The sequence below is a fragment of the Epinephelus lanceolatus genome, chromosome 24 (assembly GCF_041903045.1).
Source record: "Epinephelus lanceolatus isolate andai-2023 chromosome 24, ASM4190304v1, whole genome shotgun sequence".
In the NCBI taxonomy this organism is placed as follows: domain Eukaryota; kingdom Metazoa; phylum Chordata; class Actinopteri; order Perciformes; family Serranidae; genus Epinephelus; species Epinephelus lanceolatus.
In genome coordinates, this window is record NC_135757.1 from 2,569,841 (window position 1) to 2,586,807 (window position 16,967).

The following is a 16,967-nucleotide window of genomic DNA, read 5'->3' on the forward strand; positions in this document are numbered from 1 at the left end:
CATCACTGGTACCACAAAACTTGATAAGAAATGTCCCGCAAATTGTAACAACTAAAAAAAGATTAAGAAAATTATTTTAAAAAAATAAGGAAAAAAGAAAAAATCTATGGACAAACAATACTATAATAATTATTATTACACTTTAGAATCATGTCACTGAATTATTAGAATTTAATATATTTTTAAAATAATTTTTTAAAAGGAAAAAAAATTTAAAAAACTAGGAAAAAAGAAAAAAGCAAGAGAAAACTACATTTTTAATCATATTATTATCATGTTTATTACAATTTAAAATCATGTTACAGAATTATGAGAATTTTTAATATTTTTTAGCTAATTTTCTTGTTTTTAATTTGCTCCTTTTACTCATTTCTTGCTAATCTTTGGGGTCATTTCTTTGTGGCCTTTTTGCATGTCTCTGTGGATTTGAAACTTTGAGCGGATTGGTGCAATTTCTTTCAAAAACACTGGAAAGAAGGCAACGAGCAACTTGGTAAGAAATGTCCCACAAATTGTAAAAAACAAACAAAACAACAAAAAAACAAAAAACAAAAAAAAGGTGATTTAGAAAATTATCTTTTCTATCTTGTCACAACTTGTCTCATCGTTTCTTAACTTGACTTGTCTTGTTGTGTTGTGTCTTTACTTGTCTCATCTCGTTTGTCTGGTCTCGTGTCGTTTGTCTCGTCTCGTCTTGTCTCGTTTGTCTCTTCTCGTTTCTCTCGTCTTGTCGGTCTGGTCTCATCTTGTCTCGTTTGTCTGGTCTCGTCTCGTTTCTCTCGTCTCGTCTTGTCGGTCTGGTCTCATCTTGTCTCGTTTGTCTCGTCTCGTCTCGTTTGTCTGGTCTCGTCTCGTTTCTCTTGTCTCGTCTCGTTGGTCTGGTCTCATCTTGTCTCGTTTGTCTCGTCTCATCTTGTTTGTCTGGTCTCGTCTCGTTTGTCTCGTCTCGTCTTGTCTCGTTTGTCTCTTCTCGTTTGTCTCGTCTCGTCTCGTCTTGTCGGTCTGATCTCATCTTGTCTCATTTGTCTCGTCTCGTTTGTCTGGTCCCGTCTCGTTTGTCTCGTCTCGTCTCGTTTCTCTTGTCTCGTCTCATCTCGTTGGTCTGGTCTCATCTTGTCTCGTTTGTCTGGTCTCGTCTCGTTTGTCTGGTCTCGTCTTGTCTCATTTGTCTCTTCTCGTTTGTCTCATCTCATCTTGTCTCGTCTCGTTTGTCTGGTCTCGTCTTGTCTCGTTTGTCTCGTCTTGTTTCTCTCGTTTGTCTGGTCTCGTGTCATTTGTCTGGTCTCGTCTCGTTTGTCTTATCTCATCTTGTCTCGTTTGTCTCTTCTCGTTTGTCTCGTCTCGTCTTGTTGGTCTGGTCTCATCTTGTCTCGTTTGTCTCGTCTCATCTTGTCTCGTTTGTCTGGTCTCGTCTTGTCTCGTTTGTCTGGTCTCATTTCGTCTCGTTTGTCTCATCTCGTCTTGTCTCGTCTCGATTTTCTCATCTCCTCTTGTTTGTCTTGTCTCGTCTCATCTTGTTTTTGTCTTGTCTCTTCTTGTTTGTCTCGTCTCGTCTCATCTTGTTTTTGTCTTGTCTCTTCTTGTTTGTCTCGTCTCGTCTCATCAGTCTCGTCTCGTTTGGTCTCATCTCGTCTCCGTCTCGTCTCGTTTGTCTCATTTTCGTCTTATCTGGTTTGTCTCATCTGGTCTTGTCTCGTCTTGTTTGTCTCGTCTCGTTTTGTCTCATTTGTCTCGTCTTGTCTCATCTGTCTCATCTCGTTTGGTCTGGTCTGGTCTCGTCATGTCTTGCCTTTCCTTTAATGTGTAAGTTGTTTTATATGTACGGATTACACATTAACTTGACTTATCTCAACTTGTCTTGTTGTGTCTTTACTTGTCTCGTCTCGTCTCCGTCTCGTTCGTCTCGTTTCGTCTTCGTCTCGTTGTGTTGTGTCTTGCCTTTAATGTGTAAGTTGTTTTATATGTACAGATCACACATGAACACCAGTGTTGTCAAACTACTCAAATAAATAATACTGTGACCAAATCCATGTCCACATGTGTGAACACGGTGTTGTTACAGCCATACCCCGTCTCTTCAACATGTTATAGACTCTGTTGATCCTGGAAAACACATTTGATACCCATGGCCATGAGTCATCAGAAACAATAACGACATTAATAAACATAATAAGCAGATTAAAACAAAAGAAACACTTTCTGAACTCTCTGTGTGGGCCTGTGAGGAATCTAACAGCTGTAATTGCACCGCCTGTCCGCTGGGTGTCGCTGTGGCGCTGTGTCCGTTCAGACACTGACTCCTTCTGTCCCTGCTGGTCCGTGTCTGCCTGTCACCAACGAGCCGCCGCTCCGGAGTCCAGAGTTTGAAAGTGCAATTAATGCAGGTGAGAGCCATAAAAATGATTATTGTGTCCGCGGCATGTGGAGGTGCTGCTCCCTCTCTGAGAGCTGCTTTGACTTTGGCCAGCAGAGGAAGAGGAGCGAAGAAGGAGAGGCGCAGAGCTCGAGCTGTCCCCTGCAGGTTAGCTAGCAGCCGTTAGCTAAGCGCCGGTGCGTCCGTTATCGGACACGCTCTGGATTTTGCCAAATAATGTCATTTAATGACACATTTAGGCGGCGAGATATTTGTTACTTTACTGCTTTAACCGTGCTGGTCGGTATTAAGTTGTTTATATGTTTGAGTTATGGAGCAGCAGAGCGAGACAGGCTGAAATCTCGCGATTAGTGCCCGAAGTAGTAGCTGCTAGCTGCTAGCTGTTAGCTTTCCTCAGCTGTTTCTCTTTTCTTTCTCCAGTGTTTGAGGATGAAGAGCTCCAAAGAGGCCGTGCAGTCCGCAGCCAAAGAGTTCCTGCAGTTTGTCAACAGAGGAGTGTCTCCGTATCACGGTAACGTTTGTGCCTTAGTACTCTATTACAGCATAAATATGGGCTGTCCTGTGGAAGAAGTACTCGCATACTTTCCTGCAGTAAAAGTACTGACACCACTCTGTGACAGTACTCAACTACAAGTTAAAGTCCTGCGTTTAGATATACTTAAGTAAAAGTATGTAATCAGTAACGTGTACTCACAGTATGGCGCAGGAAGTTGTTTTTCTAGTCACCATCACCAAATCACTGTTTATTTAAAGAGGCAACACGTAGGATTTGTTTTTTAGCTTGGCGCCACCTAGCGTCAGTGGTGTTGCGTCGCACTGTGGCAACGACCAAATTGAGCGTAGGGATCAGAGATAATGAATAAAATGTAGGCTGTAAAGCCACCAGTATACCTCTATGTATATGTAGAATGAGAAGGTGTGTGGACACTCTACTAAATAAATGAGTAAAGACACCGAGAGCAACAATTATCAGATTATCAGGCTGCCGTAGAATGGCAACCAGGATGTCAGCCGACCAACACTCGCTACCCGCTCCCTGGTTGCGGCGATTTGCGATGCTGGCCAGCTAGGAATGAACTAGCAGCCAGTACAGTACAGTCCTCTCTGGTCTAGCTAACATTTAGCCGTGTTACTTACTGATCCATTAGAAAGAAAGCTAGCTGGACATGGGTTTTGAAGCCTCTTTGGTCACGGAGCTCCCTCCATCTCTTGAACGCCTGACTGAGGTTTACTCTTGTTTTTCCTCTTCTTTTATCACTCTCCTTTTTGCTCTTCTTTGCCTCCTCACACAGAGGAGCTCCTTTTCTTTTGCTAGGCCGTTTTTCACTTGTCTCCAAACTTTGTCCGTCTGCCATTGTGCTCGTGACTCAACTATCTCATGCCCAACTCCTCATAAGGACCAGCTCCAGTCCCTGATTGGCTGACCGACCAGTTTCGCAATACATGACGCGTTTCCTGCCGTAAAGCAGATTTTTTCCGTCTCGTCTCGTCTCGTCTTGTCTTCTCATGTCTTGACGTGTCTTGTCTCGCCTTATCTTGTTGTGTTGTGTCTTTACTTGTCTTGTCTGGTCTGGTCTCATCTCATCTCGTCTCATCATGTCGTGTTGTGTCTTGACATGTCTTGTTGTGTTGTGTCTTTACTTGTCTTGTCTTGTCTGGTCTGGTCTCGTTTCGTCTCGTATTGTCTCGTCATGTCGTGTTGTGTCTTTACTTGTCTGGTCTTGTCTTGTCTTGTCTGGTCTGGTCTCGTTTCGTATCGTCTCGTCATGTCGTGTTGTGTCTTTACTTGTCTGGTCTTGTCTTGTCTGGTTTCGTCTCGTCTCGTCTCGTCTCGTCATGTCCTGTCGTGTCCTGTCTTGACGTGTCTTTACTTGTCTTGTCTTGTCTTGTCTGGTCTCATTTTGTCTCATCTCGTCTCGTCGTGTCGTGTCGTGTCGTGTCTTGACGTGTCTTGTTGTGTTGTGTCTTTACTTGTCTTGTCTGGTCTGGTCTGGTCTTGTCTTGTCATGTCATGTCGTGTCTTGACATGTCTTGTTGTGTTGTGTTTTTACTTGTCTTGTCTGCTCTCGTTTCGTCTCGTATGGTCTCGTCATGTCGTGTTGTGTCTTTACTTGTCTTGTCTGGTTTCGTCTCGTCATGTCATGTCGTGTCTTGACGTGTCTTGTCTCGCCTTATCTTATTGTGTTGTGTCTTTACTTGTCTGGTTTCGTCTCGTCATGTCATGTCGTGTCTTGACGTGTCTTGTCTCGCCTTATCTTATTGTGTTGTGTCTTTACTTGTCTCATTTCATCTCATCTCGTTGTGTCATGTCGTGTCGTGTCTTGACGTGTCTTGTTGTGTTGTGTCTTTGCTTGTCTTGTCTGGTCTTGTCATGTCGTGTCTTGACATGTCTTGTTGTGTTGTGTTTTTACTTGTCTTGTCTGCTCTCGTTTCGTCTCGTATCGTCTCGTCATGTCGTGTTGTGTCTTTACTTGTCTTGTCTGGTCTGGTCTTGTCTTGTCTGGTTTCGTCTCGTCTCGTCATGTCATGTCATGTCCTGTCTTGACGTGTCTTGTCTCGCCTTATCTTGTTGTGTCTTTACTTGTCTTGTCTTGTCTGGTCTCATTTCATCTCGTCTTGTCTTGTCTCATCGTTTCATGTCGTTTCATGTCGTGTCGTGTCTTGACGTGTCTTGTTGTGTTGTGTCTTTACTTGTCTTGTCTGGTCTGGTCTGGTCTGGTCATGTCATGTCGTGTCTTGACGTGTCTTGTTGTGTTGTGTCCTTACTTGTCTTGTCTGGTCTGGTCTGGTCACGTCATGTCGTGTCTTGACGTGTCTTGTTGTGTTGTGTCCTTACTTTTCTTGTCTTGTCTGGTCTGGTCATGTCATGTCGTGTCTTGACGTGTCTTGTTGTGTTGTGTCTTTACTTGTCTTGTCTTGTCTGGTCTGGTCTCATTTCATCTCATCTTGTCTTGTTGTGTCATGTCGTGTCTTGACGTGTCTTGTCTCACCTTATCTTGTTGTGTCTTTTACTTGTTTTGTCTGGTTTCGTCTCGTCTCGTCATGTCATGTCGTGTCCTGTCTTGATGTGTCTTGTCTCGCCTTGTCTTGTTGTGTCTTTACTTGTCTTGTCTGGTCTCATTTCATCTTGTCTCGTCTTGTCGTTTCATGTCGTGTCATGTCGTGTCATGTCGTGTTTTGACGTGTCTTGTTGTGTTGTGTCTTTACTTGTCTTGTCTTGTCTGGTCTGGTCTGGTCTGGTCTCATTTCATCTCATCTCGTCTTGTCGTGTCATGTCATGTCTTGACGTGTCTTGTCTCGCCTTATCTTGTTGTGTCTTTACTTGTCTTGTCTGGTCTCACTTCATCTCGTCTTGTCTTGTTGTGTCTTGTTGTGTTGTGCCTTTACTTGTCTTGTCTGAAGCGTTTCCTGCTGTAAAGCAAATTTTTTCCGCGAAATTTCACCCCGGTGTCAGAAGCTTATTGCAGAGTTTACACAGCCACTAAGTAACCTATGGAAACGCTGATAGTGTGATTTTACTGTGGACACTACCCTGTGCAACGCACATTATTTTCATCATGATATATTTAGGAAAAGACGCTGTCTGTTGCCTCTTTAACTGGAGTCTGGTGGGTTTGGTGATGGTGATTTTGGGGCTGTTTCTGGTTAAACAAACAGCTCTATCTCTGTAGGGATCCTTTCATAATGTTGTCAGACACTTAGAGTAACAACCTGAGCCTGTCAGTGACAAAAACATTTTTTTTGTGGATGTAAAGTGACGATGCACAATTGCCCCAAGTGGTTGAAGCGGGCTGCAGCGGTCTCACTCAGACCTGGACCAGTTTGGAACATTTGACACATAAACGGGTTAATAGGTAACAGATTAGATGATCAGGTGTGAAAGGATCCTGGAAAGACTTGGTTGTTCACCGCGTTGTGAAAACTGTGCGAGCAAACAGTCAGTTGAAGAACATGTTTCTCAAGGCGCAGAATTCAGAGATTTCACCATCTACAATCCAAAACATCATCAAGAGATTCAGAGAAGTCTCTGCATGTCAGGAGCAAGACTGGAAATCAACTGTGAGCGTGTGCGAAGCATCGAGTCTGTGCCTCAGTTTGGTATTTAATATGTGGTGCTTTATTTCAGGGATCCAGTGTCTCCGTCTGATGTTGACTCCTGTCACAGTTTGTGCTCGTAGTGTCTTATCAGTTGTTCCAACAAAATGCTTGGACATAAACGCATCACCACAACTTTCCACGGTTTAAACTTCTGCTGACATCATCACACCCTGCTCAGTTTATACAATCTGAAATTAGCACTTCAGCAGCTCGTGTTCGATAAGAGAGAGATTTGATATGAAGTTCATCATCAAGTGTGAGAACAAAGAGATGTGTGTGTGTCAGCGTTAAGAAGGCGCTGTTCATGTTAACAGACAACTTTGAGCTCCAGATAAGATAAAGTGTGTGCAGATGGAACAGATGTTTCATAATGTCTGCTACCTTTGCACTTTGACCTCCGCCGCCCCACAGAGCGCGTCTTTAACGAGCATGACAGCAGCACGAAGGAAACTGTTAGTGTGCAGGAACATCAGGTCAGGGATGGAAGACAAACCCTGATGTGTTGTTTTAGGTTGAATTTCTAGGGATTATTTTCAACATTTACAACATTTGTCTTCTTCAGATTTACTGTCAGTGCGCTGCGTAATTAATTTATATTAATATCAGCGATTAAAATGCTGTGCTCATAGAAAACTCTGCTACACATCACATCCAGCGCTTCCTAAACTAACAGCAGCCTCCACCTTTGAGGAGCTGTCGTGCTGCTGTGGGTGCAGCTGCAGCCTGTGAGACACTGTCCCGAGTGTTGCAGCTGCACACAGGCGAAAATAAGAGCTTGTCATTTGAAGGCGGAGTCTGCGCAGTCGCGATCGCCATAGTTTGTCCGACCAATACCGAGCAGCGTCACTGAATACGGCACACCAACTGACACGCAACTGTCAATCATGATGTCAGAAAAACCTTCAACAACCTAAAACAACAGAAACCACCTTTTGGAAAAATTTCTTTGACATGTACTTTGAGTGTACAGCCGGTACTGCAGCCGGCCACCAGGGGGCGATCCAGATGTTTCGGCTTCACTTTCAGGGAGCGGTCATGTCGTCCATCTTTATTTTATTTATTTGTTTGGGATTGTTGCAGCCTGAAATGTCCGAGTTCACATCAGCTTTTCAAAAACATTGCGATGCACGTTGCAAATAAATTGCGGGGGAGTTTGAAGATTGTGAATATAGTGCAAAGTGAGCATCCTCTGGTGTCAGGTGGCGCCCCAGTCTAGTGTTGAAGCCTCACAGACTCAGTCCTCCAGTCGCTGTTGAAAAGATGAAAGTCATGAGAAACGGTAACGAGGTTAAATTCATTTTATCACCACTCAGCCAGCTCCAGTGAGCACAAACGTTTCCTCTCCTCTTCGTCCCTGTAGTGGTGGAAGAATGCAAGCGGCGTCTGCTGCAGGCGGGCTTCATCGAGCTGAAGGAGACGGAGCAGTGGGACATCAAGCCGTCCAGCAAGGTCAGTGGAGGTCAACGGTCGTCGAGGGGCGAGAACGGTCACGTGAGCTGAAGTCATGATGTATAACTCCTGTTCTCTGCTCCCTTCAGTACTTTGTGACCAGGAACTTCTCCAGCCTCATCGCCTTCGCTGTAGGCGGACGCTACCTGCCAGGAAACGGCTTCTCCATGATCGGCGCCCACACAGACAGCCCCTGCCTCCGGGTGAGAGCTCGCACACCTCCACCTGTCAATCCTCATCTTCACCTTCCTCACAGCCCCAGAAAGCAGTCGGGATAGGAGAGAAGACACATATTTACAGTCAGTGTTAATCTTCCCGTCGCAGCACGCCGCGTCCTGTTTGTTACATTAGTCGCTGAAGAACGGCGGGAAGTGATTGTGTGTGATGCAACAAAGGAAAAATAGAAGTAAATGTTGTGAAATCTGAGAGAAGAGAGTTCAGCATCAAGCACAAGGAGCGCTGTGATGAGATGATGTGTTTGTGTTCCAGGTGAAGCCGAGGTCTAAGAGGACGAAGCAGGGCTGTCTGCAGGTCGGGGTGGAGTGCTACGGCGGTGGCATCTGGAACACCTGGTTCGACCGGGACCTGACCCTCGCTGGCCGCGTCATGGTCAAGGTACCGGGGTTGTTATCAGTATTTTATTATCAGGAGTATTTCTGTAGTTTGACCACGAGTATGCTGCTTTCACATCGTGCAAGACTGTTCTGCAAAGCAACAACCCCTGATCAGGACGCTCAGGGTGACGGTGACGCTCATTCAATGCTCGATATCAAACAGACGCCAGAATATAACGTTATCTCGACGGCATTCTCCAGGCAGCTGCCTCCGTGTCACTCCGACTCATCCTGGGTCTGCGTCTGCGGCAAGGAGCGCTCACTCTGCAGCTAAATCTGAGGACCAAAACATCCTCTCTTACTGAATGTTGTCCTCCTCCAGAACGAAGGCCGGCTGGTCCAGAGGCTGTTCCACGTGTCCAGGCCTCTGCTCAGGATCCCTCACCTGGCCATCCACCTGCAGAGAGACGTCAACGACTCCTTCGGCCCCAACAAGGAGAACCACCTGTCAGTGACAACACACTGCAGTTTATTTCACATGTGTTAGACATGAAATGTTTTTCAGTGAACTCATCTGTGTCTGCCTGGATACGTGTTGTAGCTCAGTGTGACTGTGGAGTTTGTGTCAGCTCAGTTAAATGTGTGTTTGTGTGTCAGCGTGCCCATCATCGCCACCGTGGTCCAGGAGGAGCTGGAGACGGGCTGTGCGTCCTCCGGAGACGCTGCCGCTGCTGCCAACACGGTATTTTTTTATCATCTATCATTTTATCATTTTTATCTTTTTTTTTAAATTGTAAATGTATTTATTGTCACATTTGTATATTTTTATTGTTTTTATTTATTTATTTTTAAAGGCTTTACTACATTTTTTTATCACTATTACCATTTCTCTATTTTTTAATTTTTATCTTTATTTATTGTAAATATTTTTTACAATTATTTTAATATTTATTATTTTAATTCAGCCTTTTTATTTTTTATTTTTTTATTTTAATTTATTTTTTGTTGTCACTATTAAAACTTTTTTTAAAATTTTTTTTATCTTATTTATTATTTACATTATTTATTATTATTATTTTTATTTTAGTTTTTATTTATTTAAATCACTATTTACGTCACTTAATTTTTTTATTATCACAGTTACCATGTCTCTATTTTTCATTTTTATCTTTATTTATTGTAAATATTATTTACAATTATTTTGATATTTATTATTTTAATTATTTTTTTTTTATCTTATTTGTTATTTACATTATTTATACATTTATTGTTATTTTTTATTTTAATTTTGATTTATTTAAATCACTAAGTCACTTAATTTCTATTATCACAATTACTTTCTCTATATTTTCATTTTTATCTTTATTTTATCTTTATTGTTTTTATTAATTTTTAAATTCTTTTTTAATTCAGCCTTTTTTATTAAATTTTTTATCACTATTACAATTTCTCTTTAATAAATTTTATCTTATTATTTATATTGTATTTTATTATTTTTATTTATTTTTGTTTTTATTTCAAATTCTTAATTTCTATTATCAAAATTACTTTCTCTATATTTTCATTTTTATCTTTATTTTATCTTTATTTATTGTAAATATTATTATTATTATAATTATTTTTATTTTAATTCTTTTTTAATTCAGCCTTTTTTATTAAATTTTTTATCACTATTACAATTTCCCTTTTTATTAAATTTTATCTTATTATTTTTATTTATTTTTGTTTTTATTTAGAAGTCTTAATTTTTATTGTCACTATCTCCATCTCTCCATTTATAGAGGTATTTATTTACATGTGTGTAGTGTACTTGTCTGGAGAAGGGCATTAAACTAAGTGATTGATGTGTTCCCTGAAAATGTCCATAAACCAAACCAAATGTTTCAGGCGGAGAAACACCACCCAGCTCTGGTGAAGGTGCTGTGTACAGAGCTGGGCGTCAAGCCTGAAGACCTGCTGGACTTTGAGCTCTGTCTGGCCGACACTCAGCCTGCGGTGAGTCTGCAAGTAAACCATTGACTTCCTGTCACCTGTGATAATCCACTGCAGCCCCTGAAGCAGCAGCGATCTGTCTCGACCAGCAGAGTGTCGTATATTAATGAATGATGCAAAAACACAGAGTCCACTTGTGTTTTAATCATTTATTTAATGAATAACTGTGGAGGATTAGATTTAAAATGTGAAGTTCAAAGTACCATATTTTCCTGTAAAGCGTGATGTTTAAAGCACATTTTTTCTCCATTGTGGGTTTAAAGCAAAATGTTTCACTCTAAAATATTAAATTTAATGCAAAATATTTCCCTCTAATCAGTGACATTTAAAGCACAATATTTCACTGTGTAGTATGAAATTTAATATGGAATATTTCACTGTAAAGCACAATATTTCACTGTGTAGTATGAAATTTAATATGGAATATTTCACTGTAAAGCACAATATTTCCCCCTTAATGTGACATTTAATGCACAATATTACAATTTAAAATATGAAATTCAAAGCCCAATATTTCCCTCTAAAATGTAAAATTAAATGCACAATATTTATTTCTAAAATGTAAAATTAAATGCACAATATTTCTTTTTAAAACGTGAAATTTAATACACAATATTTCTTTTTTTAAATGTGAAATTAAATGCACAATATTTATTTTTTAAATGTAAAATTAAATGCACATTATTTCCCTCTAAAATGTGAAATTAAATGCACAATATTTATTTTTTAAATGTAAAATTAAATGCACATTATTTCCCTCTAAAATGTGAAATTAAATGCACAATATTTATTTTTTAAATGTAAGATTAAATGCACATTATTTCCCTCTAAAATGTGAAATTAAATGCACAATATTTATTTGTAAAATTAAATGCACAATATTTATTTTTTAAATGTAAAATTAAATGCACATTATTTCCCTCTAAAATGTGAAATTAAATGCACAATATTTATTTTTTAAATGTAAAATTAAATGCACAATATTTCCCTCTAAAATGTAAAATTAAATGCACAGTATTTCCCTCTAATAAGTGTAAAGCACAATATTTCACTCTAAATGTTAACTTAAATGCATGATATTCCCCTCTTAAATGTAAAATTTAATACACAATATTTCTTTTTTAAAAGTTAACTTAAATGCATGATATTTCTTTTTTAAATGTGAAATCAAATGCACAGTGTTTCCTCTGATATGTAAAGTTGAAATCACAATATTTCCTTGTAAAATAAAAAAAAATCAAATCACAATATTTTACTGTAAAATGTGAAGTTTAAAGTAAATATATATCCCTCTCAGACAAAGACTTTAACGCTGCATCCTGTTCTTCTTCTCCTCTTCCTCTGCAGGCGTTGGGAGGTGTGTATGAGGAGTTCATTTACTCCCCTCGTCTGGACAACCTCCACAGCTGCTACTGCGCCCTGCAGGTCACACTGCACCTTTCTCTTTGTTCATCAGAGCTTTCGTCTGTTTTCTTGTTTTTATTGAAACTCTCAGCAGCAGTGTTACACATCTGAAACGTTTGTAGTTTGTAGTCGCTCCTAGCTTGACGTTTCAGAGTGAGGTTCTTCTCACACCCTCACTTCCTCCTTCCTGTCGCGCTCTGTCGTCTCTCAGGGGCTGATGGAGTCGTGCTCTGGAGACTCTCTGGCCAAAGATCCCAACGTGCGCATGATCACACTGTACGACAACGAAGAGGTGACGACACACTGGAAATAAACACCTGTATGTTCTTTGTCTGAGCTCCTGTGACATCGTGTGTGTGTGTGTGTGTGTGTGTGTGTGTGTGTGTGTGTGTCCTGTAGGTGGGGTCAGAGAGCGCTCAGGGAGCTCAGTCCAACCTGACGGAGCTCATCCTCAGCCGCCTCGCCTCCTCCCCCTCCAACCTCACCGCCTTCCAGCAGGCTGCGCCGCTGTCCTTCATGATCAGCGCTGACATGGCGCACGCCGTGCACCCAAACTACCAGTCAGTGCCCACACACACACACACACACACACACACACACACACAGTATCTGTTTTGTGTGTTTTCCAATTTTCCAATCAAACGTATTGATTTCCCTTCTCTCAGGGAGAAGCACGAGGAGAACCACCGTCCTTCTTTCCACAAGGTGAAAACATGAGTTCATTTATTCACTCGTTTACAAACGACAAAACACAAACACACAATACATTGTTTGTCTTTCAGGGCCCGGTGTTAAAGTTCAACAGCAACCAGCGCTACGCCACCACAGCTGTCACCGCCTCCGTGGTCAGAGAGGTCGCCAGCAGGGTCGGCGTGCCTCTGCAGGTACAGTGTGTGTGTGTGTGTGTGTGTGTGTGTGTGTGTGTGGGTTGTTATGGATGCATTGTTTGCAGACGGAGGCTCAGCAGCTCCTCATGTCTGTGTGTGCGTGTGTGTGTGTGTCACTCGGCAGCGAGCACAGATCTCCTAGCAACGTGGCGAGCCGCTCCAGGACGACGGCGAGAGGGAGAGGGAAGAATCCATGTGTGAAATAAAGACACAGGGACGAAAACAAGAGCAGTCAATCAAGTGTGATTATAAACAGAGGTGGAAATACATTTCTGTCTCCACGGCTGCGGAGGAGTCACGACACAGATTGCCTCGCCGCCGCTGATAAGCTCAGCTGAGGTTTAATAACGGAGCAGCTCCAGCAAGTTACTGTAGAGTTTAATACTCTCAGTCATGTGGCGGCAGATTAAAGTTCATGTGCTCGCATGTTCCTCCTAATGGCCACTAGGAGGCAGACACACTGACCTGTGACCCCTCTCCCTGCAGGACGTGATGGTGCGTAACGACAGCCCCTGTGGAACCACCATCGGCCCCATCCTGGCCGCCCGCCTCGGCGTCCCCGTGGTGGACATCGGCGCTCCGCAGCTGTCCATGCACTCCATCAGAGAGATGTGCTGCACCTCCAGCGTCCTGCAGAGCACCACCCTCTTCAAGGTAACGCACACGTCTCGTCTGTGTTCAGTCGAATGAAAACAAAACTCCGAATCGACCAAAGAGTTGAATCAACACCTCTGACAGAGCGTCTGACACAATAACCACATTTTTGATTTTAAAGTCTCTGTAACGACAGGATTTGCTGTTTCTCCTGTTTGATTTCATCATAAACTGAATATATTTTGACTTTCGTTCCAAAACTATTCATCACCGTGGCTCCGGGAGCTTGTGACGGACATTTTTTTGTATCTTTTAATATTTTCTATGTTAATCATTTAAGACATTCGCAGGTAAACATGGGTCATTTTAAAGATACTGTCGCTGTTATTCCAGCAGATTTTCAGCTCCTAAACGTGGGTGTTTTTAGGTGACCTGTCACTATTCTTCCAGCTTCTTTTTACCCCTGAGACGTTGTTGTTTTTAGCAACCCATGGCTGTTTTTCCAGCCTCTCAACGTGGGTAATTTTTAGGGACCGGTCGCTGTATTTCCAGCAGCTTTTCACCACTTAAACATTGTTGTTTTTTCCCGCAACCTATGGCAGTTTTTCCAGCGACTTTACAAACTCCAAACGTGTGTAATTTTTAGGGAACTGTTGCTATTTTTCCAGCGTCTTTTTACTCCTTCAACATGTTTATTTTTAGCAACCAACAGTCGTTTATCCAGCGGCTTTTCAGCCCCCTAACGTGTGCATGTTTAAGTAACCTTTCATTGGTTTTCCAGCAGATTTCTATCCCTTAAACAACGGGGGATTTAGCAACCCATGGCAGTTTTTCCCACGGCTTTGTAGCCCCTAAACATGGGTAATTTTTTAGGGAACTCGCTGTTTTTCCTGAAGCCTTTTAGCATTCAGTTTTTTTTTTTAGCAACCCATAGCTGTTTTTCCAGCCTCTAAACATTTTAGGGACCAGTTGCTGTTTTTCCTGCAGCTTTCCAGCCTCCAAACCCAGGTCATCTTTAGGGACTGGTTGCTCTATTTCCAGCAGCTTGTTAGCCCTTAATGAGCCTTTTTTGTAGGAACCCTTGGCAGTTTATCCAGCCCCCTAACGTGGGTTAATTTTTAGGGAACTTTAACTGGTTTTCCAGCGTCTTTTTACCCCTTAAGCATCTTAGCATCATAGCAACCAACAGCCGTTTTTCCAGCAGCTTTTCAGCCCCCAAACATTTTTAGTAACCTTTCATTGTTTTTCTAGCAGGTTTTTATCCCTTAGACGTTGGGTGTTTTAGCAACACATGGCAGTTTTTCCAGCGACTTTAAAGTTCCTAAAATTAGGTCATTTTTAGGGACTAGTTGATGTTTTTGCAGCAGCTTTTTAGCCCTTACATGAGGAGTTATTTTTGCAACCGGAGGCTATTTTTCAGGCGGCTTTTCAGCCCCCAAACCTGGGTAATTTTTTAGGAAACTATCACTGTTTTTCCAGCATATTTTTACCCTTTAAACACGGGGGTTTCTTATTAACCCCTGGCAGTTTTCCAGGGATTTTTCAGCCCCCTAAATGTGGGTAATTTTTAGGGAACTGTCACTTTTCTTCCGGCGTCTTTTTACCCCTTTAACATAGGGTTGTTGTTGTTTTTTTAGCAACTCATAGCTGTTTTTCATGCAGCTTTCTAGCCCCCAAACCCAGGTACATTTAGGGACCAGTTGCTGTTTTTCCTGTCATTTTTCTGCCATTGTTTTTTCAGCAGATTTTTATCCCTTAAACATTGGGGGTTTTTGCAACCCACGGCTGTTAGTCCAGCAGTTTTTCAGCCCTCAAACCCAGGTCATTTTTAGGGACCAGTCGCTGTTTTTCCTGCGGCTTTTCAGCCCCCAATGTGTTTTTTAGTTACCTGACACTGTTTTTCCAGCAGCTTCTAATCCCTTACATTAGGTTTTTTTTTTTTTTGCAAACCAAGGCTGTGTTTCCAGCGGCTTTTCAGCCCCTAAAATTGGGCAATTTGTAGGCAACAGCCACTGGTTTTCCTGCAGCTTTGTAGCCCTTACATTAGTTTTTTTTATAGCAACCCATGGCAGTTTTTCAAGCGGCTTTTCGGACCCTAAAATTGGATAATTTTTATGGACCGGTCACTGTGTTTCCAGCAGCTTTTCAGCCCCTAAACTTGGGTAATTTGTAGGGAATGGTCACTGTTTTTCCAGCAGTTTATTCGGCACCGTACAAACATCAAGCGATTGTTTTTTTACTGAGACATCACTGCATTTCCACCGGAGGTTGTGCCCCCAAAGCTGGATATTTAAAGCCCAAACAACATCTTTTTTCAAACCATTATCAAATGTTTTTGTTCCTAAACTGAACCGCACGTTCACCACAGCGTTTGCTGATCGACAGCGACTGCTAGACTCAAACATATTTCTTTAAATGGTTCCTGCAGATGTTTGAGGAAGGAAATGATCAGCGTGTTTCCTGACACTTTTGCATCACACGTTTTCTGCAGATGGAAATTGTTGTCACATCTCATCAGGTCTCTGTGAGTGATTCACAGATTAAATACTGAGTGTGAATTTCTCCTGATGACACTCAACTTCTTTGGTTTTTGATTTTATTTAAATGGTTTCATTCTCTCGCCCCTGAAGTTATTTTCTATTTTCTTTCCCTTTCACTCGTGTGTGTGTGTGTGTGTGTGTGTGTGTGTGTGTGTGTGTATTTAAACGCTGCTCCTGCTTCCTGTCTGCTTCCTCCTGCAGGGCTTCTTCGAGTTGTTCCCCACAGTGAGGAGCGCGCTGGTCGTCGACTAGAGCCGTGAGGAAGCAGAATTGATGGAAACAAAGGGCGTCACTGTCAACATGTGATGACCTCACACACATGACACAGAGACAACATCAGAACATGTGTCAGTTCGGACACACACTCATGTTGAGAATGACAAACTGATCTTGATGACATTGCACTGACGGGCCGCAGGACGCTGTGATCCTCCTCCCAATAAACAGAATCACATAAACAAGCACTTGTTGATCTTTGTATGAAATTCTTTAGAAAATAATAAAACATTTAAATCTCTCCCAGCTGTGTCTCCTCTTTCTCCTCTGTTGATAAGTGACCGTTTCCTCCTGCAGGAGAAGCTGCTGTAATTTAATTCCACCTCCTCAGTCTTAGTGAAACACAGTCAGATGTGCGGCGCTGCCAAGTGTCTGGACGGGTATTTGGCAGAGAGACGGACCTCTGATCCACGTCATGATGCAGCGAGCGAGCCAGGAGGCCGGACACGGGAACTCCTCCACACTGCAAGAAGTGCAGCGTCCACACAGTCCAGCAGACTCTGAGCTTTATCAGCTGATTCATCAGAACACATAAAACACTTCTGATACAAGAAGTGCAGCACAAAGTGTACAAACAAAAAGCAAGCAATACTTTATTTTATCGCACATTTCCTTCCAGGTGGAAACACAGCGTGATGCTCAAAGTGTGAGGCAGCAGCCACAGACACAAAGCAAAGCCAGTAACTGACCGTTAAGAAACAGATCCATTAAAACTAAGAATTAAACCTCATGAAATAATAAAATGAAGAATAAAGCAGTGAAAGACACAAAGATGTGACTCAGAACTGAGAAAAAGATT

The 16,967-nt window shown here is 41.9% G+C and overlaps 1 protein-coding gene across 2 annotated transcripts; it reads left to right on the forward strand.

Annotated features, from left to right (window-relative positions):
* Nucleotides 1-2,273: 2,273 nt before the first annotated feature.
* On the forward strand, nucleotides 2,274-16,414 carry dnpep (aspartyl aminopeptidase). Of its 2 annotated transcripts, none has more exons than XM_078165962.1 (15): nucleotides 2,274-2,384; nucleotides 2,795-2,885; nucleotides 7,833-7,921; nucleotides 8,011-8,124; nucleotides 8,411-8,536; nucleotides 8,858-8,982; nucleotides 9,133-9,217; nucleotides 10,363-10,470; nucleotides 11,815-11,892; nucleotides 12,083-12,163; nucleotides 12,271-12,431; nucleotides 12,537-12,576; nucleotides 12,654-12,755; nucleotides 13,245-13,412; nucleotides 16,094-16,414. In XM_078165962.1, exons 1-15 carry the CDS (start codon nucleotides 2,379-2,381, stop codon nucleotides 16,142-16,144), a joined length of 1,425 nt encoding a protein of 474 aa, XP_078022088.1. In that variant the 5' UTR covers nucleotides 2,274-2,378; the 3' UTR covers nucleotides 16,145-16,414. The 2 variants fall into 2 exon arrangements, with proteins under 2 accessions (XP_078022088.1, XP_078022087.1); XM_078165961.1 differs by lacking the exon at nucleotides 2,274-2,384 and adding an exon at nucleotides 2,391-2,521.
* The last annotated feature ends 553 nt before the right edge of the window (nucleotides 16,415-16,967 follow it).